Below are 24297 nucleotides of genomic sequence, written 5' to 3'. Positions count from 1 at the left end.
ATGACCTCATGATCAAGAGTCACTTGCTCTTCCAACTGAGCCAGCCAGGTACCCTGGAAAGGTGGATATAGTTTTTATTTGTTTTGTGTTGTGGCTCTAATCTTTTGATATGGCAACAGTTCTTATGTTGTCTTGGTTTTACTCAGACTATTTCATTGCCAGGAGTAGGTTCTCTCTATTTGGTGAAGTATCGATTATTTTTAAATTGGTGTGACTGTTACACTGGCCATGTGAAGCAGCCAGGGATGTATCCACATTCAGTACCCAGAAAGTGGCCTTCCATAGACAACTTCTGATTCTTTTCCTCTTCCATGGAAAAGTCACTTTCACACTTTTGAGTTCTCCTCATTGTCACACATCGTCAAAGGACCCTGACTCTACATCATGGTGCCATTTGCTATGCATTCTTAGAATTCTGGTTCTCGGTGCTCTCCATTTTTTAACATGATTTATTGATTCAAATTACCCCTGACAAGAATCTGATTATCCCATTTCATCAGTTTATAGAAATTAAGACCATAGATTCCTGGCCAGTTTCTGAGTCGTATTCATCTTTAATCAGTGCCCAACAAATGACAGTTTTACTTGAAAGTGGCTTTGAATTTGGCACATGGCAGGCAATGTACTTGACATATCTTACATAGCTTTCCATCCCCAAAATAGTATATTTTAAATGTCTCATTTCATTCTCCATATGCACATTCAAAGAAATTTCAGCTACCATAATACTAACCATACATTTTTTAGATACATTAAATTTTTATCTATGTTTTTCTTTTAACGTTGCCCTTTTCCATTTGCCTTCTGAAGTTAAGTCAATTTCTTAAATCCAAAAGGAGAAGCAGTCAATAAGACATCTAACTAAAATGTTATCCTTACATAAATGCAGCTTATAAAAAAAAATGTTTTCCACTAGTGAAAACCTTACACTTTCAAAGACAAAGACAAGCAAAAACTTATTTAATTGAAAAGCCAAGCAGTTTCCATGTGAGTAGCCAAGTAAAATAGCTGTTCAGTACTATAGCATGCTGCTGTGTAGTTAATCATCTTATTGCTGTTATTTATATAACATTCAACTCTTCACATGTATTTCCAAATACAGATAGCATATTTAACATGAGATCCAATTCTTTGAATGTAATTGCAAGTCCCCAATATATAAAATAAAACAATTTATAGATTATGGCATTAATAGAAGATTCTGTTACTGCTGTCCAGGCATTTGTTTCATTGAGCCACATTTTCATTATAAGGCATATGTTCTCTTCAGAAAGAATTTTGCATTTCAATTAAGTCATGAATAAGTATTGAATTACTGGGTGTCTATAATTCTGAGGGTTTTGTTGTCCAATTATAAATAAAAGATTTCAGAACAAAAGTTTTATTTATGTTATATTGAGGGCTGTGTTGTGTTACATAGGATTCTCTAGGCACAGAAAAAAACTTATTTTGCTCAGCTTATGTAGACTTTTGGTTCTACAGGATAACAACAGATAAAAAATAATTAACCTGATTTACAGGAGAACTAGGGGAAAATTAAGTGAAGAATTTTGGTTAGGGTATTAAATGTGTCAGATTTAACATATGGGTAAAGATGAAATTAAAAATGTCTTGATGTTTGGAATGTGAGTTGAATAGGACACAGGCATGTAATAGAAGACCTTACGTGGTAAGGACTTTGAGTATATACACACACACACACACACACACACGAATATGTAGTATGTTTTTAAGTAAATATGCGGCATGATTAAGCCTGCATTTACTATAGGTAGCTGTTTTTATTATGTGAGAGATAAATAAATATGGTAAAACAAAGCCATTCCAGTATGTAAGTGGCTGTTAAAATATAAAAAATAGACCTGGGCACTTGGGTGGCTCAGATGGTTAAACGTCTGCTTCATCCCAGGGTCCCAGGATGGAGCCCCATGTCAGGCTCTCCCCTGAGTGGGGAGTCTGCTTCTCCCTCTCTTTCTGCCCTCCCCCATGCTTGTGCCCTCTCTCTCTTTCATGCTATCTTTTAAATAAATAAATGAAATAAATGAAATGAAATAAAAGTAACATTCCAACAGAAGTAACGGGTTAAAGCGGCATAAAAAAAGGAAATACTTTTTAGATATTTGCAAACATAACTTATAATCAAACTATCGTATATTATATGTAACATATATATGATATTTACATATATACATGTATCATATATCTTATAATATCTATATTTTAATATTTGGAAGGCTTGTGCACATGTGCATGCATACACGCACATACAGTTTTAGAGTGTGGAGGGGTGAGCACTTGTGCAGACTGCTTGTGGTGCTCATAACAACCTTCTGGCAGTTAACCTGGCAACACGTGGCAATGGCTTGAAACATCCTCATACCTCCTGTAGGAATGTATAGTCATGGAAATAACTACTCAGAAGGATGGTCATCACAGTTAAACACCTCCATGCACACATACACACACGTGCACATCAACACACATTTGTGCATACATCTATATGACTGAGAAGTCAATGATACTTACTGAATCTTACAACTTACACTAGTCTCTGGTATGGGTCCTGAGCCTGCATCATTGAATAATGAACAATAATATTTTTAAAAGGAAGAAAGCAATATGAAGGAATAGTGTATAATGATTTAAACTGTATATTTGAAGACCAAAATACACGTATGATAAATGAATATATAGGATTTAAAAATATTTTTATATGTTGCATATTTATAATATCAGAAATACCCCCATATACATATGCATTTATATAAAAATCAGAAAAATAATGAAAAGATGTCTAAGAAAAAGAGACTTGGCTATTATAACTGTGTAATTGAATTCAAGGTATTTTTTACATTTAATGTGCATTCCAACCTTATACAATAAAATGCTTATGTTCTAAATACACAATAATAATACATGCAATTTTAAAAGTTAAGTAATTACAGAATAGATTCTCTTTATGGCATTCATTCTCTTGAGTTAAGATTACTATAGCTTTCCATCTATCATATTTTTAGTGAGTGTTACACTTGATTTGCTGTATTTTTCATATTTTAATAAGTTGAGCTTTATTTAAATTCCAGTTAGTTAATATACAGTGTAATATTAGCTTCAGGTATAGAATTTAGTGATTCATTGACATACTATGATTTGGGGTATTGTAAATATAATCTATTGCATTTTCTAATTCTTAAGTAAGAATAGATTTGGGGGTATTTTTCTTGTGTCTTGTCACCAAATTGAACAATTTAACTAACTTTACGTGTACTTTTAATGTAATCTTTTGACTAATTTTATCTTCAAATTTTGATCATTTAATTTTATAGCTTACACTACTTATACAATTTATATTGGTTTCTTAATGAATCATCGAATTCATAAAAAATAATTTCTAATGACAGTTATAATCTCCTAGTTTGACTCCCAATTTTTTATTCTAGCATTTTTGTTAAATTCATATTAATATAAAATACTCCTCTACTCTTGTTTTTTATTATATATTATATATCATGTATATATATCTAGTATAGATCATATCAATTTAGCTAATTCTATTGTATTTACATTCTCCTTTTTATTTTATTTTATTGAGGTATAATCGATGTACAATGTTATATTAATTTCAGGTGTATAACAATTTGATTGGACAATTTATACACTAATCAGTGCTCCCTCACCATGATAAGTGTGGTCACCATCTGTCACCATAAAACGTTACTGCACTATTATTGACTATATTCCCTATGCTGTGCTTTTCATATCCATGACTTGTTTATTTTATAAGTTTGTACCTCTTAATCCTCTTTATCTATTTCACCCGTGCCCCTCCCATTCCCTCTGGGCAACCACCAGTTTGTTCTCTCTATTCATGAGTCTGTTTTTGTATGTTTGTGTCTTTTTAGGTTCTACCTGTAAGTGAACTCATGAGGTATTTGTCTTTCCCTGAGTTTTTTCACTTAGCGTAAAACCCCTAATTACAGTTTGCTCAGTCACAAAGAGTAGTTAGATGATATTTAGTAATAGGTGACATAGTCTATCAGATTACATTGTTTAAATTTCATTGATTATTCTCACTTGATATAGTAATATATTGCATTAAATTAATTAAATTTTTAACTAAATTCCTACCAATATATTATTGCATTCCAAAGGGATTCTTGTCTATGATCAAACTTTTAATATATTGATGAATTATGCAAAGCATTTTATTTTTAATTTCTGTTATTAGTGAAGTTGTCCTAAAATTCCCTTTGCTTTACTACTGTTATCAGTTATTGGCATCACCTTTGCTGACTTTATAAAATAAATAGAAATGTTTCCAGAGTCTAAATATATTTAATGGAACTGGAATTATATGATTCTTAAACGTTTGTAAATGTTCATTATAAAACCTCAGACCCTGAGAGTATGTTGTGAAGAAACTGTGTGTGTGTGTGTGTGTGTGTGTGTGTGTGAAGAAACTTTTTAAAAATGTTTCGATCAGTATCAGGTTTTATTCAATTTTTTTTTTCCCGTGTTCAGTTTGGATATTTATATTTCCTTGGATTTTTGGAATGAAATCCAGATTATCAAATTTATTAGCAAAAATTCTATATTAAAGTGATGAATCACTAAAATCTACTCCTGAAACTAATATTACATTCTATGTTAACTAACAGGAATTTAAATTAAAGCTGTTTTTGAAACTATAAGAAAAAATACATTAACTCAAAATCACAGCTAGTCATTCCTTCTTTCTTCCTTGTCTCCTTATTTCTCCTTCTTTTTTCCTCCACATGCTTCTGTTCCTTCTTCTGTTTTTTTCTCTATGTCTTGTTCCCTCTTTCTATTTTGCTCAATAATTCGTCAGTTCAGTGTATGTATTATCTTTTGGCCAAAACTCTTTGGGTCCACATATTAAAAACTCATTTTTGTTGTCTTATATGAATTATAATCACATTTTATTCTTATTTATTTATTTTTAAAGATTTTATTTATTTAATTTAGAGAAAGAGAGAGCAGTGGTGAGGGGCAGAGGGAAAGGGAAAGAATCTCAAATGAATTCTACTCTGAGTGCAGAGCCTGATGTGGGGCTCAGCCTCACAACCCTGAGGTCAGACCTGAGCCAAAGCCAAGAGTTGGACATTTAACCGACGACTGCCACCATCCAGGGGCCCTCAGATGTGATTTTTAAAAAATATTTAATTTATGGAAGAATTTTGTGTTTAAACACATCTCACATATGTTTATATTTGTTTTATTGTTGTCTGAAAATTTCTAAACTACTTATGCTGATTGAAATATACCTACAAAATAGAGACTTTTCATTTTCTGGTTTACTTCATGAGTACTCTTGAAAATTTTTCCAGAAAAATCTGAAAAAAAGCCCCACTTTTGTTTATATAGTTCAACATTCTGTTTGTGTAGTACATTTATTATGAAAATACTAATTCAATCTTAATAATTATGTTTTTGAAACTTTGTCTTTTTCTCTTAATTTTTCAAATACTGAGAGCAAGGAGTTAGAGAAATAGAATACAATTGTAGATTTATAAATTTTGTATCCTGTCCTAATAGAATTTGCTTCATATTATAATATGTTTGTAGTTTATACAATATTAAGTTCAATATGAAGTGCCTTGAATTTTATCTTCTTTGGTGTTAATATCACAAGCCATATATTTTTTCGGGTACTTTCTCATGAATGATTGCCTATCTTGAAAATATCTCTGTCCTTAACTCCTTTAGACTAGCGGTACTTTGATAGACCACTAAGATTTGTGCAGTCTTATTCTTCTATCTAGAAACCTTACCCTTAAAATTGTCACTCAGTTCAGTCTTACTCATCTTGCACACCCTTACCTTCAATATTTCCCAGTATTTAATCCATCCACATTCACGGTAATGTTCCTCTCTTTCATAACCCATTAAATGTGTGATTTAAATTTTTTTCTAAGTTGTGGTTTGAATAATAATTTTTTTTCTCAACTAGAATATAAGCTCTTTTAACTGGGAGATTGGGCCTGTGCTAATCTGTGTATTGCATCACTGAATGCAGTGTCTGACACAGGCTGGGCACTCAGTCAGTACTCACTGAGCAAATGAATGGAAATATGAGGAAACATAGATCTAGTTACCCTCTTTTTTATAAACCAGAAAATAAAAAAGGTAAGGCTAATCATGGCTCAGCCTTTCCTGAGCCTACAGAAGAAAATTTAATCTCTTCTGTATTATGTACAGAAGACTTTCTTGATCTACTCATAGAAAAATTCTCTGGTATCATCTTCTATCTGTTTTGCCCTTCAAATATACTCAGTTACTGAAATTTCTCTGAATACAGTAATTCCTCCTAATGCAGGGGATATGTTCCAAGACCCCCAGTGGATGCCTGAAACAAGTTATACTACTAGACTCCATATATACGATTTTTATTTTTTCTTACACATACATACTTATGATAAAATTTAATTTATAAGTTAGGTATACTAAAAGGTTGACAATGACAGCTAAGAATAAAACAATTATAATAATATACTGTAATAAAAGTTATGTGAATGTGATCTCTCTCTCTCTCTCTCATACTCACCTCTATTCTTGCGATGATGTAAGATGATAAAATGCCTAAGTGATAAAATAAAGTGAAAGATATATGCACTGAGACTACTATTGACATTCTAATAATACTTTAGGTGCAGGATCATCTACTTCCAGACTGAGGTTAACTGCTGGTCATTGACATCTCTGTCCTCTCCTTGCTAATGGGATCTATCATTTTCATATTCATTTCAAGAACACTTGTAGACAGGGGTAGCCTGGGTGGCTCAGCAGTTAAGCATCTGCCTTCAGCTCAGGGCATGGTCATGGAGACCCAGGATCGAGTCCCACATTGGGCTCCCTGAATGGAGCCTGCTTCTCCCTCTGCCTATGTCTCTGCCTCTCTCTCTCTCTCTCTCTCTCTTTCTCATGAATAAATAAATAAAGTCTTAAAAAAAAAAAAGAACACTGTAGACAACGAGAACAGCATCAGAAAATGTCCTGAGGGATGCATATTACTGTACAAAAATTTATTTTTGAAAAGTTCAGCAGGTTTTGAAACTGGATGACTTGGACCTTCAACTTCCAGCTAGGAGAGCTGGACTGTAGTCTTGGCTCTGCTAATTCATGGTAGAGGTTCAGTTTAAAAAAAAAAAAAAACAGTTTAAAAAAAGTAATTATGGTTTATTATGGTTAAAATAGTCAGGGAATATTTAGATATGCATGAGATTTTACATCAGTTAAACTTTCTTTTGACAGATTATTTTGCTTTGAAAACAGAATTTGGGCAACTTTCAATTAGTAATGGAGGCAGACATTTCTCTGAGAATATTTCTAATTGTTAATTTCTATCTCAATTCTATTTTAACTCTATTGATTCGGTTTCTATATAGTATTTAATAAACCTATTGTCATAAACAATTTAATATGAATCATTGTGCATTGAACTAAGCAAGATATATTTATTTATTTCATTTTGTCTGGTTTAAAAAGAGAAAACATATTACTTAAAAATAAGCTACATCTGTAGTCAAAATCCTTTATTTAAGGAACTCTTCTTGCTCAGGAATATTGCCTATTAGGTAGGAATATTGAATATTGTGACGACTGAGAATTTTTAAAATATAATTTTTTCAGTTAGCAACTTTTAACTATACTGTCTTAAATAAATAGTTTTAACTACCAAATGTTTGTTCTAAAGATATATTTTAATAACATTAACCTAAATATCCCATTCTTTCCAGTGATGCATAAAATGTTCTCTGTTTATTAACAAAATCTTTATTCCAAAGAAGAATTGGCAATTTCAGAAATGCAAAGACCATTATTAGCTAGTACCAGCATTTTACTGTTTTGTTAATTCAAAGTCGTTTGTTGAATTCACCATCACCACTTTTATGTACATGTTCTATCCTAGAGATTGTGACCTCTTTAATAGTTATTTATATGATTCTGCAATTGAAGTTCTATTTACTCATTTTTCTTTCTCTCCTTTTTCCTTTAACATGCTGCAGTAGCTAACATATTATGGAGAGAAGAAGGTACTAAATTCCATTATTTTTATATTGTAATTATTTTGCTTAATTTTTAGTAGATTTGTTGACTATCAGTTTTAATAATTATCTTATTTATGTGTATGTTGACTTGATATTTTATTGGTTATAAATCAATATTGTCTTTTGTAAACCTGATAACATTAAATATATTTCTTACTCCTTATCAGTTTGATTTATTATTGATATATAACCAAGGAGGTAGGTTATAATACATTGAAATGCTTTTAAAAAATTAAAATTAAGTCAAAGAAATAAAGGCAAACTTAAACATCATTTCCATAGGAAACCCTGATTTAGATTAGAAAAAGGAAAATTATAAAAAAACATTGCTTTATCGAGGGCATGTATCAAATTATTTAAGAAAATAGGTTATAAACTTGAAGGGTCTAGATTCAAATCCAGTCTCCACCACTATATAACCAAGGGCCTCTTTTTTTGTCCCAATTTTCTTAGCTCAAAAATGAGGATAGTTGTTAATACTCAGTAGGGCTGCTATCAGTTCCTTAAATATAGTCTACACTCAATAAACTGTATCCGCTTCCACTTGTTATTTTTCTTATTGGTAATGACTGGAGAGGATGTATTTGACCAGTTACTCACGTGCTTTAGTTAAATTCTTAGGAACAAAATGTAATAAGTTATCATTACAGTTCTGGAAAGCATTGGCCAAACATTGCCTCACAATCCATCCTAGACAAACTTTGGCTTCCCTGGTCATAGCTTCCCACATAAGCTGGAGTCACTGCCACCTGTGAGGGCCACGTCTCATAAGTGTCAAGTAATTCGAGAACCGAAGCCCCTGTTTGGTCCTCAATAAAGAAGCACACCACCATTCCCCCCCTTGGTGTATGCTGCTTCTGAAATCTTTTGTATGGGTTTCTTCAAAGTCTGGTTTGCAAAGGGGTTCTGGTGTGATTATGCCTTCTCATTTTATTCCACTTAGATATTTCACATGGAACATACAAATGTAATCATTACCAAAACTAGCATTAACATATCTGTTAAGCAGCATTTCTTTCTGCTCTCTTCCCTCTCGAGACCAAGCAAATATATCTCTGGGCATTTTAAAAATTGATTTCATGTTTTCATCGTAATGGAAGGAAAAAGCCTAAGTAGTCAGAGCTCAGGGAACCCAGATCTGGCTTTGCTGGTTAACTGCTGGTAAAAACTGGATGTATTATTTTACCTCTGTGAGCCAGATTTTTTGACACATTGCTTGAAATACAGTTGACACCCTTCTAGCAAAATCGTGATATGTAAATGTCCTTAGACTATGTAAAACAATACTTTCTTATAATTTGACTTTGATAATGACCATGAACATTATTATTTTATAATTTTATATATGTAATAATAATAATAATATGATATTCTTCAGGCTACCTTTAAAAATATGAGATCTCAAGCTTAATTCAAATCACCCTGAGATTCATTATACAAAAATATTTTTGACTATCTAAAATCTTCTGTTAATTTCTTAACATGTGTACCTTCAATAATTATTCACCATCAATCAAAAATTGGCTTACTCTTCATTATTTTGACAGAGAATATGTCCTTGAGAAATAATAGCTATTTAGTATATTTTGCAGATAATTTTAAGACATATAAGATAAATGTCTTTGGGTAAAGTTTTTAAATCTTTTATTTCATGGGCAATTATCATCAGAGTCCTTTGTTGTTTCTTAGAATAAACAAGATTTAACATAATATACTTGGGAAGACAATATGCCTGTTTTGGATTCATAGGCATCTTTAAATTATTTTTTACAAAGCCACAGTTACTGGCAAGGCATCACAATTAGAAATGATTGCATGTGATAATAGTAATGGTGGCCAGAGATAATAGGCCAGCTTGCGGAATCACTGAATCTTAATAGTATATACAATTATTTCATAAAGGGTAATTAAAATAATAGCTAACTAAAGCTTCCAAAAATGTTCTACCTTTACTTTTAAACGATAGAATAATAACAAATATGAACTGCATATTCTGAGATCCATTTTTATTTCCACCGAGGTAGGTAATGTTTTCTGTTTGTACGCTTGCCACTTTACCATGGCCAAGAGAAAATTCATCCCAGAGAGAACCAACTGGGGAATTCCAATTTCAGGCACTCTAAGATAAATATTGGAAAGAGAGTTAAAAATGATGAACCTCTCATAATGTCATTGTACTTATATGCAAGTATTAAAACCATAAAATTTTGTTTAACTGAAAAATTATTTTTTAAACATGAGCATCAGAATAGCTTAGCCAGGACTTTGTAATCTAAATTGATTTTACTGAATTTAATATGTATTATCTTATTAATCACATGGATATTTAAGCTTGAAGCACAGCATCCTCTACTTTTGTGGGTTCTTTTTCCAGTTCTTTTCTAGTCATCATTATGGTTTGAGGAGTATAGAAAGACATTGTTGAGAGAGGAAATATGCCATTTATTCACAAATATTTTAAAGGGACTGTTAAATGCAAACCACTTTGAAAAATACTGGAAATGTAAAAATGTTATTTATATTTATATTTATAAAGAAATTTTCTCTAAAAATTTCAGTCAAGTAAGTTAAAGTTCTTATTCTAAATCATTCTTATTGATAACTAATCTTACTATATGGTTTGAAAATAATACATTAAAAGATCCACGGTTTGGTTTTCTTCTACAATGTTTTTTATGATCTTGTAATAAAATAAAATCTAGTAAAGTATATTACTTTAATATACTAATATACTAATATACTAATATTATACTTAGTATAATATTATTATAATATTATATGATTATGATATTATTATTATTATGATATATATTATTATAATATTATATGATTATGATATTATACTTAGTATAATATTATTAGTATATATACTAATATACTAATATACTAATATACTAATATTATATTAATATTTAGTGGGCAGCAGTTTAGGAATACCATATATGTCCTAACTTAATAACTGTTTTGGTTTGTATAAGCTCTAAAGTAAAGAACTTCAAGCCATTTTACTCACTGATGAATTAATCTTAATTTTTGAATATGCTACATTCAAGCTCCAAGGAGAGATACAAGGTGGTTCATTATATAGCATAGTATTTCCTACATTTGTTACAACATGGCAGTATTTTGATGAATATCTATAGGGTCAATATTAAATAAAGTCTACTTTAGGAAATGTTGGGCATTTAATGATTTGAAAGCCAAAAATAATTTCTATGTTTATAAAAATTGAGTATCCCTTCTATTCCTTGTAAATATTTATGAAATCTATTCATAATATATTGAATAATCTATTCATAATATAAAATATTATGATTCAATATATAAACTATTAAAGTAAATCACTGTATTAGTCAGGCTTATTAATACCTACCAATACAAAATACCAATAGAAATTGCAGGGAAATCTTACAACAAAGCTTATACATACACCATAATCTGATTAGCTTTGTGATCTATGATGTCACCAAAGTGAAGGAAAAGGGATATGGCAAGCAGGTCAGCTTTTAACTTCTTCAGCCTGAAATTATTCACATTTCATTGGCCAGACTATTATACATTGCAAGAGGGGTTGGGAAAAATAGACTAATATATACCAGCTTTGTGAGTTCCATAAACTTCTCATAAATTTATTTTTAGAGAAAAAATGCTTACATTCTCAGGACCAGATTACTGCCTCATAATAATATTGATCAGTTTTTCAAAATGAAAAAGAACTTTAAGAGCATAAGGCTTCTGATTGCATCAAACTTAGTAAGTCATAGCATTGTGGAGAAGTAGAGACCATGCCTTCTAATGGTCACTACACAATGCCAAGTGAACCATGATCAAATTCTTGGTATTTTCACTAGCCAGTCTTCTACTGCTGCTTTAAATACTAACATCAACCTAACCTTTTAATGTTTTACATTATTTCATTAAAAAAAATTTTCAAATCAAAATTGTGATTTGATAAGAAATATCCTTTTGCAGTTATATGTGCATATACATACGCACATATACATGTACATATATATAATATGCTAGATGTATACATGCATATATACATATATAATTATATATATGATTCCCATTAACATTATATAGCACAAATATTCTATTATGTTATAAACTTTGCTATGTTAAGCGTTAAATGTGAAATTAATCATGCAGATCTGCATTCAGTTTCTTCAGCATATCTTGAGAAGTTCAGGACATGGTATACAAGACTCAAAAGGAACTGGTTTTAGATAATGTCACTCTGACCAGTCAAATAGTACCCAGCTAATAAGAGCTTGACACAATCACTCACTTTCTAGCAAGAATGTAAGAATAAGTTTTATTCTAGTTGAACATAATATAGAGATCTTGTAGACGTGCAGTGGAATGATGCTACTTTTGTGTAAAAAAGTTTTAGCTCCAAAGACAAAGTGCAAAACATGGGAACAGTCATGAACCAAAAATCATCCCCTGCTAAGTTTTCCAAAATGAGAAATGCAATATGGACTATCTACTCTTGTCTATATTTTTCTTTACCTAAAAGAAAGAGATTTTTTTTCTACTTTTCAAAAAGAAAGATAAGCTTAGGATCTCTTAAAAGTGAAAAGAATAATATCAAGTACTGAAGGACTTTATAAAAACACTTAGTGAATTATTTGGTTGGTTACAAATCACTGCATCATAGAATTACAATTTGCTCCTCACCATAACTTAAATCCTAAAGCAATGGCAATTTAAATCAGAGGAAGACAATCACCACAAAATATCTTTTAGTATTGACTATTTTTGTCATTACTGTCTATCCAGGAATTAGAAATTAACCAAATTTTATGATTGATGTAAATTATGTAATATATGTGCTATATATAAGAAATAACATCGTTGTATTATCATGATACACTATTACTCATGAGCAGCTGTCCTAATGGACAGAGACAGGAATGTGCTTTAAATCCATTTTTTCTCAGTCCATTTCACGTACTTAAAGGTGCCGTATTGATTAGAAAATCCTCTGGGAAATACTTCCCTCTTACAAGACTGCAAGTAATTCTTGCTTGCGTCCTTTCTCTGTAGAGAAAGAAAAACAAAGCAAAAGGAAAGCTCGCAAGGAACAAACAAATTATGGATCACTTTCTGGAGCCACTATACTCCATTAGATTAACAATTGACCCAGAAAAGACAAAGTACATGTGTCTGTCTTCGCCGGGGGATGAAAAAAAGAAACTAGATGCTGCATGTATTGCCAGTCCTGACTGTGACAGGCGTGGTGAGGCTTTTACTGAAGCCGGGAACTTTTGTATTATCTTGCAATACAAGCATGAATGAGGAGAGACCTCCTAATAGACCTATTAATAGAAACTGACATGGTTATTAAACTTTTTGGGACTCAGAACCCCTTTGCATTCTTCAAAACTATTGAGAACTCAAAAGCTTTTGTTTATATGGGTTATTCCTAGCCACCTAGATTTCTATATCCACCTATTTCACACTACAAATTAAGTCTGAGAAAAATTAAAGATGTTTCTTTATCAATTTCTTGAAAATAACCACAATAAATCCATTTATAAGCAGCCATAAATAAGAGTCTTAAAGCTATATTTTTAAAAATGAAGAGATTCACATTGTTTTGCATTTTGCGAGTCTTTTTAATGTCTAACTGAAGAGATGATGTTGGATGTCTATATCTGCTTCTGCACTGAATTGTTGTGATATCACTCATTACATCATATGTCATGTACCTGTCGAAAACTACAACTCTACGCTGGAAGAATCTGAGAATAGGAGAGAAAAATACAAATGGCACCTTAATATTATTATGAAAATAGTTTTGGCTTTGCAGACGCCCTGAAAAGATCGACTTTGAGAATTGCCTACTGGAAAATGAAGTTGATCTTTTAGCACACTTATAGTTTCATAGAATTTGATGTCCCAGAAAACTGAAATGTAATAGTGTATCTCATAGTGTAGATTAAGAAAAACATGGGAACAGAAAGCAAAATCCATCTCACTATTTTTTCCTCCTTATGCTTAAAAGAAGAGGTAATGCCAGTCATAAAAGTAGTGACAGTACTATTTTTTGAAATTTTCCTATGTGTCACTCTGCTGTTTACTTCCTCCACCCATTGAATATGATTCTTACAATAGCTGTATAACATAAGTATAATTTTTATATACAAACTTGAGATGGGGAAATTATGACATAGACTGAATAACTTTCCCATGGTACAACACTGAGTTCTAAAGCCATGACTGGCCTCTGAGCTGTTCAAACCCAGAGAATGGAGTTTATCTCTCTGTTAGAGTCTCCCATCCAAAACCAAAACAAAACAACAACAACAACAAAAAAGTTCGGACATGGAAACTTAATAATTATAGTGAACATGCACAAATATATTATTTTTTTAAATAAATAAAGCTAACAAATGCCCCAAATGAAAATCTGCATGTGTCTCTAATTAACAACATCTCCCTGATGGGGCAATTTATATTATTCAGTGGCCAGTGTAATGCTAATAAATGTATATATGTATAATATTATAGCAGTAAATTTAAAAAGAAACACATCTGTATCATATTCAGATCACAAATTCTGTTGCCAAAACCTACAGAAAACTTGATTTAAAAAAAATCTCCCTAGCAAAAAAAAAAAAAAGGGAAATCATATCTCTTGTGGGTAGAGAGAGGAGGAACTCATAGATGGCTCTAAACGTATACATAAAATTTCAATTCATGGCAGAGTGATTAAAAAATACTCATTTTATAATTATTATTTTAGTTAATATACTTATATGTGGTATTTTGTTGTCATTATTATTCATCAATACTGAAAAGCTTTATTTCCACTGAAAAAGATAAAGCTCAAAAACAAAGTAAACCTTACATAATGAAATCTGTATTTCTCCAATAACCCGTAACCTGGAAACTAGTTCATGCCTTATAAAACCGCTGAGTGTGTAACTCATGTAAGAAGTAAGAAAATAGACTTGAGATTTGAACAAGTGATTTGGACGGATTAACTGGGTTTTAGAGGAAAACACAGCTCAGAAATTTCATCAGTGCAACAAAGCAGTGGAATCCCATTGACTGTATTTTGTACAGAATATGGTAAATAACATAATGAAAGTATCCATTTGAGTAAGGGCAGGAATTTCTCACGGAACTTTGCAAACAGTCTGAACCTAGAATATTTGTCAGAATTTCTCACAGAACTTTGCAGACAGTCTGAACCTAGAATATTTGTCAGGTTTAAACACATTTGAATTCCCAGTTGTGGAGCAGAATTTTGCAGCAGCTGAAGGAAGGGACAGTCATGTTCATTAAAAATTTTGAAGCTTTGTAATAATCTTCAAACACAGTGTAAACCTGACACAGCTGAAAATTAGGTACCACGTGGCAACTCGGTCATGTTCTCAAGTTTCAAGAACCCATAATGTTAAATTGATAGTCACTGACATGTAGCACATGTCAATCCTTTGTTAATGTTTACATGGAAACTTGCTAATAAGAATCCATTTTATTTGAGTAAAAACTGACTTTTTAAAAGTTTTATCCTTTGTTTTATTATTATCTTTTAAGATTGTATTTATTTATTCATGAGAGACACAGAGAGAGAGAGAGGCAGAGGCACAGGCAGAGGGAGGGGCAGGCTCCATGCAGGGGAGCCCGACGTGGGACTCGATCTCGGGTCTCCAGAATCAGGCCCTGAGCCCAAGGCCACGCTAAATCGCTGAGCCACCCGGCTGCCCTCCTTTTTTCTTTTTTTTTTTTTAAGTTTTAATCCTTTGGACCTAGAATTTATATTCCTTTAAGTTTTAATCCTTTGGACCTAGAATTTATATTCCTTTATGCATAACTATAATAGTAAAGAAGAGCTGACAACTACTAAACTTATTTTATGAAAAATATGACTTGAATTTAGTTTTTGCCACTTGCTATTGTTCAGGAATATTCCATCATAATGCAGTGCTCTCTGGAATTATAACACATAATTAACTGATAAAGATTGCATGTTTAAAAATATGAATGCTATCAAATATTTATAAAACAATAAGATGTGTCAAAACAATCTGGAGTCGCTTAAAATGCCTAAATGTGTTAGAAATAATTTCATGTGCTCAAAGAAAATTATAAGTAAAATGTGTAAACACCAATAAAGTCATAATTATGCTTGAATACATTTTCCTCTAAATCATAAGAATAGATGGATATATGGCTAGATGGGTAAAATTGGAGACTTTTTTATTAACTAGGAACATATTTAATAAGAGTAAATATGGATTAATTTGAATAAACAAATATTTTTATGACTCAATACACTTTTATTGTAGTCCTCAGGCTTGACTTAATAAACCTTGCAGGTGTTACCCATAAAATGAAAATATGATGCTTGGGGAATTTTTTGTATTTAAATAAATTCTTTCTTTCTATCAATGTTTTTTAGAATTTAAACTCTTAAGCAACAATGTTTTGGCTTTTCAAACTACCAAGATTCGAATGTCATCAGTTCTCTTTTATTTTATTTTTTTTTTATTTATTTTTTTTTTCATCAGTTCTCTTTTAAAGAATACATGCCATCACTGAATTGTGTATGCTACAGTTAGACAATAAATATGATTGTGCAAACCAGTACAGCTTGGCAAGGGATCAGGTGAGGATCAGGAAAAGAAAGGACCGTATGCACTTGGGTCTGGCCAAGTTGGGACAAAGCAGAAGCAGAGGAAACAAAGAGGACAGTTGGAATATGTGGAAGCTCCCAGGTGCAGGCCTGAGTTACCCCCCCCCCCCCCCACCGCATTGCAGGTGTCAAATTCGTAGCACCCTGCACCCATTAGGTATGGATTAATAAAGTAAGTGAGATGAGTTTCTGAGATATCATACACCCAGATCTGTAGTGTGAACAAAATTAAAAGTATGTTTAAATCATTCACTGGGATCTTTCTAAGACCATAAACTAATTCAAATTTTAAAGCATAGAAATAGATCCCAAACTTCGCCAGTATGAAACTGAAATCTATAACCTTCATGTAGGATCACATTTACAAAAGTCATCTTAGGAAAATATGTTTTCTCTAAAATCTGGAGGACTTGGTCTTTTTCTTTCTAATAGTCTTTATGTAAACTGAATTTCTACAAAGAATGAAATTTATTTTCCCTAGAGAACGCTAATAAAAATATACAATAAATAGAATTCTCCAAACCCTATTTTATTCCTTAATCAGCACCTACATTAAATGGGGGACAGTCTCAGAAATAATCTATGTATCAAACAGTTTATAGTTTTCATCTCTATATGGAGCACTTATGGAATTATATTAGAGAAATCACTGAATTGCAGCTTAAGGAGAATAAAGTGGAATGCTTGCATAATATCAGAAAGTTGCTTTGGTGTGCAGTGAAGCCTTCACACGGTTTGCTTTACTAACGTTACACAACTTTACAAATTGATCTCCTGCTGGTCTTATGAGGAGCACTGAGTTTGGGTTGTAAAGATTTCTGATAATTTTATTTTGAACTTTTGAATGTGTTTTTATTCCGAAGGTCTGGGAATTGGGAACATGTTCTATGTTTTTTATGAAGATGGAATCAAAGTGATACAACCCATAGAATGTGAATTTCAGAGGCACATTAAGCCTAGTGAAAAGCTCCTTGGATTTCAGGCAAGTATTTAAAAACTTCCTTTGCAGTTTTATGCAGCGGTTTTGTTAAGTAGAATTATATTTTGGAAACACAATGAAATCCCATGCGTATATGAAATGTTTGGGGAGGAAAATATTAAACCTGTGATACTGGCTGTCATTCTATGCAGGTTTTATATTTGAGGAGGAAAGATGATATGTTGTGTGTTCCTAATTACTTGTTCTAAATAAAATAAAGGCAATAGAAGTGAAATACGTAAAATGAACAGAGTGTAATAACTTTATCTGCTCCCTAATTTAGAACGTCTCACATTTTGGTAGGCAATGGTTACCCTAACAAAATGAAAGAAAATAGCATGTAAATAATCTGATGGGAAATTTGGATCTATTAGCTGCTTTATATATATTGATTCCCTTTTATTTTTCATCTCATCCTTATGAGGTCTCAATGGAATGAATATTGAGATTTATAGAGAAAAATATCAATTATTTAATTTATTTATGTGTACCTTATCCATCCCAGAAAGATTATTTTTCTGTAAAATATTGGTACAGCATTCATAAAATAAAATAATATCTAACAAAACTGGTATTGAATATATATATATAATATATATATATTAGGGACTATAATTTATAAGATAATAAATTATAATTATATTACCAGAGCTATCTAGCTATCTATCTATTTAAATATATATCCACATAAACGGGTATACACCAAAATATGTAATATTAAAGGTAGCTGTGTTATTTTTGTATTCCCACACAAGTTTGGACATGCACCAAACACCCAAAGTAAGATAAGATATTGGTAGACCTCATTATGGACCCTCTCTTGATATTCATTTTTAAGGTTGGCATGGCCATGAGAGATGAGTAAACTAAATATTTAATGCCATTGTTTATAATTTTTACTTTCAACTCCTATTTTCAGCCTACCAGTAGCCAGTGTTGTTGCTGTATATTAATACATGGAGACAATTTATCATTTTGCAGTACCTGGGTGGCTCAATCAGTTAAGCATCCAACTCTTGGTTTCTGCTCAGGTCATGATCTCATGGGTAATGAGATGGAGCCCCATGTCTGGCTCCTGCTTAGCAAGTGGTCTGCTTGAAACAGTCTCGCCCTCTGCCCCGCCCCACACTGGTGTGTGCATGCACTCTTTCTCTCTCTCAAATGAATAAATGAAACTTTAAAAGAAAAGAAAACAAATGGGACATTTTCAATTTAAAAATATTTCAGTTGTAAGCTAAATTACTAAATGGAATTATCATTTCTGCTAAGCTATAATTTAACAAGTGAGACATTTTAAGTTGCACATGCAATTTTTGTTTTGCTTTATAATCACATAAGCTATTATTTGAATCACTTTGACCACTTTGAATAAGGTATATTTGTGGTGTGTAAATAAATAAATGCATATATAAAAATTTAATTATTTGCGTGAGATAAAGCAAATCATGCATTTTATACCACCTTCATATTTTCATAAAAAACATTATGGATGAAAAATCTGGGCTAACACACAGATATGGGAAATGTAGCATTAAAATGTTTAAATCAAAATAAAATAAAATAAAATGCTTTAAATCAAAGCAAAATAATTTTGCAGGAGAGTATATCTCTGAGTACTACAGGACCAACAGTTTTGTAGCTGACACAGATGTGTTGGTTTTATCACAGAATTTGAAACTTCAGTTACTTAATAAGAATCTGTGAAACACATACTTCTCATCACAAAACTGTCACCTCATGAATTTGATTTGCAAATTTAGAGACAAAGAGTTTTCTTCCTACATTGCAAGTGTGCTATTCCAGAGTATTTAAATGGTTTAATACAATTTGGTGCAGTGCAAATCTTAAAGAATATGCTTTTTCAGGACATTTTTTGGTGGCTCCAGATGAGTTAATTTAACTATTTGGAATCTAAAGCTGAAAAAATAAACAAAAATTGAGGCGACTATTGTGACGTGTCTGGACAACAGGGATGTGAGTTTACTTACCTGAATTTGTCTCTCTTTAAAGCTTTTGAATACATGGACCTTCTCCTAAAACAACTTAAGTAGAAACTACATAGGATTATGTAGATTTATCTCTCTCTATATATATATATGGGTCTATATAGTGAGAAATTACATACATAAATAAATTGTATATAATTTTCTACAAAAATTAAAAGTTGAAGAAGTGATGACCAAACCCCATAATGATAGCTTTTGCTCATTTCCTTCAACCTGCCCACCCTTATCTGCAAGCGTCCGTCAACAGTGAGCGTCAGAGCAAAAGTGGTTACGAGGAACTAATTTGCTGCATCAGATTTTCCAAATCACAACCTTTGGAAATCATTTCCATCCTACATATGAGTTTATGCTAGGAATGCGTAATGCAAAATGAAAGAAAGCATAAGGATAAAAGTTAGCGTTCCTATATTATATAAAACAAAAATTTACCAAAAAAAAAATTTAATACTGAAATGGAAGAGTAAGCAAAGGAGTAAGAAATATCAGATTTGTACTTTTAAGAAGAAAACAACTATCAAATGTGTGATTTTTTTTTCAAGATTTATTTATTTATTTGAGAGAGAGGGCAAGAGTGGTAGGAGGGACAGAGGGAGAGGGAGAGAGGGACTTCCCATTGGGCGCAGAGCCAGATGCAGGGATGATTCCAGGCCCCTGAGATCATGACTTGAGTTGAAATCAAGAGTTGGCCACTTAACCGACTGAGCCACCCAAATATCCCAAATGTGTGTGTGTCTTTTAAATTTATGGTCTTTCTGTTGCTTTGAATGTTGAAATTAAAACACAAATACATTTCAGCTGACCTACATATTTTCAAAGCACTGGGAATAATATCAAAAATTGTGACTTAGCTAAAACTAGGTCTTGCTTGTAACTGTTAAAGAATACGGTGGCATTCAATGAATATCAAAAAAGAAAGATGTGTCCTATGTAATTATTATAGTCCACATATATGAAATAAAAACTGCAGTAAATAGACTTTTATTTTATTCTGTTATTTTTTATTGCTTAGTGTTAATAAAACTTAATTAATTGGAATATGTATACACAGGCACCTTCATGGTACACAAGTATACAGCAGTAGAAGTAAGAAGAAATCGATCCTCTTATGCTTTGAGAATAAATGTCCAACTAAATAATTATTTCTTATGCAAAGCTCTTTTTTGCTTTCTGTTTAAATGCAAAAGAGATGCGGGCAGCCAGGGTGGCTCAGCGGTTCGGCACCGCCTTCAGCCCAGGGTGTGATCCTGGAGACCCGAGATCGAGTCCTACGTCAGGCTCCCTGCATGGAGCCTACTTCTCCCTCTGCCTGTTTCTCTGTCTCTCTCTCTCTCTCCTGTGTTTCTCATGAATAAATAAAAAAATAATTTTTTTTAAAAAAGAAAAGAATGCCAATTTCAGCGTGTATAAGCTACTTGGTGCTACATTTCTAGATTTACATTTCTAATTATAAATTAATTTCCTGAGGAAGTTGTTGAGTATCTTGTGAGGAGAAAACTTTTCTCCAGAGAAACAGAACCAAAAGAACTAATATCTGTATCTATATCTCTCTATCTCTGATTCTATCCCTATCTTTATCCCTATCTCCATCTCTCTCTGCCTCTGTCTCTATCTCTATCTTTTTATTTCAAGAAATTGTCTCAGGTGATGGTGGGTGGCGTGGCTGGTCCAAAACCCCTGGGGCAGGACAACCAGCAGAAAATTCAGGGCAGAGTGGGTATTGCAGTCTGGAGTCTGGAAGCCACAGGTCAGGCCAGTAGCCTGGAAACTCAGACACAAGCTGATATTGTGAGTCTTGAGTCAGAAACCTGGAAGACTGGAGATTCAAGCAGATTTCTGTGTGGACCACTTGAAGCAGAATTCCTACTTCTTTGGGAAAACTCATTATTAAATCCTAAGGCCTTCAGTTGAGTGGATGAGGTCCACGCACATCCTGGAACGTGATGTTTCACTTAAAGAACAATTGTGCTAATCACCTCTAAACGCTTTACAGCAGCATCAAGACTGGTGCTTGCCCGAACAACTGGGCACCCAAGCCCACTCAAATCCCAGGTAACATACGAAATTAACCATCACATCTTACTGTCTCTTCCAGTCAAGGGCCTATTAAATTCATGTTTGTATTCCCGACATGGTTAGGTGCAGTGGCCTGACACATGGCAGGGAGTCAAACAGCATTTGTTAAATGAATTTAATGAAAATCCCATTGCTCAGAGCCTTGGGCCACTCAGTCTTTTATGCATTCTCGAAGTTTAAACGTATATACATCTCATTTCTTCCTTACTTTACAATTCCCACAAGGTAGTGCTCTTTTAATGTGTTTGTGAAAAATATGTTATAGAATAATTTGTCAATGAATTGTTTGAAGGTAGATATAACCTCATGGGTCTATTAATTCGGGATCACATAGTCAAAACATACTGTGCAGATAGGCTGTAGAAGATAGTTTGTGGAGTTCTATTGCAGGAAAAAAAAAAAAAAACTACTCCTTGGGGATTTTAGAAGATAAATGTCTTGAGTGAGAGTAGTGGAAATGAGTCTCTTGGAATTATTTTTTTCCCCATGAAAGGATTAAACATAAATATCATATTTTTCAAAGTCATTTTTGATACTGAGAATGGCAATGCGATTTCCGATATAACTCATTAGTTAGTAACATTTAGGTAAAAGCTGATATACTTAGAATATAGAATTTTTCATCAAAGCTCTCAGAAGATGCCATTCGCTTGCTTTAAATAAAAATTCAATTTTGGTGCAATGTCAGATTACACCGGGTTCCAGCTTTTGATAGTGAGTTGGTGAGGATTCATGCAACACGGTTTAGTTATACTTTCATCTCCTTCCTTTTTTTTTTCTTTTTTGTTATATAGCCTCACTAGATACGACTCTTGCTATATTTATCCTAGGTGTACAGATGATTTCATCTTGTCCCCTATAGTATGAACTTCAAGCAAATAGAATTCTCTCCCAGACTTATGAATTCAGAATGCAAACTGAAATGGGTTGGAAAAAGTTTAAATTGCAAACTCAAGGATGACAGGCTTTTCCAAGATGGCCAGCTTTTCCACTCTTCTGGTTTTCACCTATTTTGTCATCTTTATCTCTCATTCTTTACTTTTTAATACTTTTACATTCCATTACTTCTGTGTTAGTTTATCAGAGATCTGCAGTTCTTCACAGATACCATGATGCTACTTATTCTTTCATGGGTACTGGAAAAGCTTAAATGAAAATCACACGTGTCTTATCATGCATGGGTCATATATTTTGAGACGTGAAGGTTTTATTACTGTTTTTAATGGTAAATTAAATGGTGCTGAACTGCAGAGGGACAGACTTTCTACAGGGAGTCTGATGTGAATCACCTCGGGAATGTCTGTTTTCTGGGTTTGGGAATCCCACACATGAAAATTACTTTACTTTTATAAATAAATATTACTAGTACTCTGTTAGAATGAAATTAGTGCACACGAACAGATTGTCTACAGTATTTCAGAATACTTAGACATCAAGAAATTGAATCTGAAATTAGAAATAAGGAAAAACACACACACAGTTCACATTTCTTTCTTTCTCTGTCTTTCTGTCTTCTCCCTTGCTGAAGCTCTCAGGGCACTCAGCCGTTCCTTTACTCATACCTCCACATTGTCCTTTACAGCATTTCATTCTGTTTCTAATCCAATTACCTTTTATCCAAACTCTGTTCACAAAAATATTTGTTAAAATGCCAACCCTTTTATGTGAAGCAGACCATTCATTTCCCCATGAAGCCGTTGAACAAGTTTTTGAATTCAACGCCACTATATGTTTCAGAGAGTAGTTTCCCCCACTTACTCTTTTCTCAACGGGCCTCTATTCAAACATGGCTTTTCTTTAAAAAGAGTTATAGAATGGTAAAGATTTAAGTTTTTATCCCTTTGTGGTTGCAGTCATGTCCTGCAAAGAGCTTCCTAAAAAGAGTAATGTAAACTACCTCTGTTTCTTAGTAGATTACTCTGTAGATATTAAAAGAAATAGATTTATGAATTTGGGTCTTTGAAGCACTAGACTTGAGGTCTTCCAATTATTGATTAAAAATCATACCATTTTAAAATTCTCACATTTTGCTTCCATTAGGCTGTAAGCATGTAAGCCTAACAACAGTGGGAAACATGTAAATTGTGCAACAGCATCTTAGTGGAGTTGAATAGCAGGTGATTTTATCTATGAAAGCAGATTAATCCTTCCACAAGAATTATTCTTGAGAACAAGCCAAGTTACTTGGATGACTATGACCAGAATGACGTATGCATCTTAGATAATCTTTTGTCATCATTTGGAAACATTTTTTCACATGAGAAACTAGGACTTACTACACACATGCAAGTATATTTTATGCACTTCAGAAAGAAATGTGCTTATAGTAATTTAGATTTTTCAGTGGAGATTTCTTAAGGATAAAATTGAAGAGTTTAACTTATAACAATTATTCATACAAATATCTTTAAGTATGAAAACTTTTTACTTGAGATTTATAAAATCACAGAAATCTTCCTTATATAGATCTTAAACTATAGTTACTGGTTTAAGAATTAATTTTACGCACAACAAAAG

General features: G+C 32.4%; 1 protein-coding gene across 2 annotated transcripts in view; it reads left to right on the top strand.

Moving 5' to 3' along the window:
• The window catches only part of FSTL5 (follistatin like 5), a 685094-nt gene that overhangs the window by 569101 nt on the left and 91696 nt on the right, over nucleotides 1-24297 (top strand). For both annotated transcript variants that reach the window (XM_026008082.2, XM_026008081.2), the window contains exons 11-12: nucleotides 8028-8054; nucleotides 17586-17704. In XM_026008082.2, the coding sequence (XP_025863867.1) occupies nucleotides 8028-8054; nucleotides 17586-17704 (146 nt within the window). The remainder of the gene's footprint in view (nucleotides 1-8027; nucleotides 8055-17585; nucleotides 17705-24297) is intronic.

The sequence above is a fragment of the Vulpes vulpes genome, chromosome 10 (genome assembly GCF_048418805.1).
Source record: "Vulpes vulpes isolate BD-2025 chromosome 10, VulVul3, whole genome shotgun sequence".
NCBI lineage: Eukaryota > Metazoa > Chordata > Mammalia > Carnivora > Canidae > Vulpes > Vulpes vulpes.
This window is presented reverse-complemented; position numbering and strand designations above follow the sequence as displayed.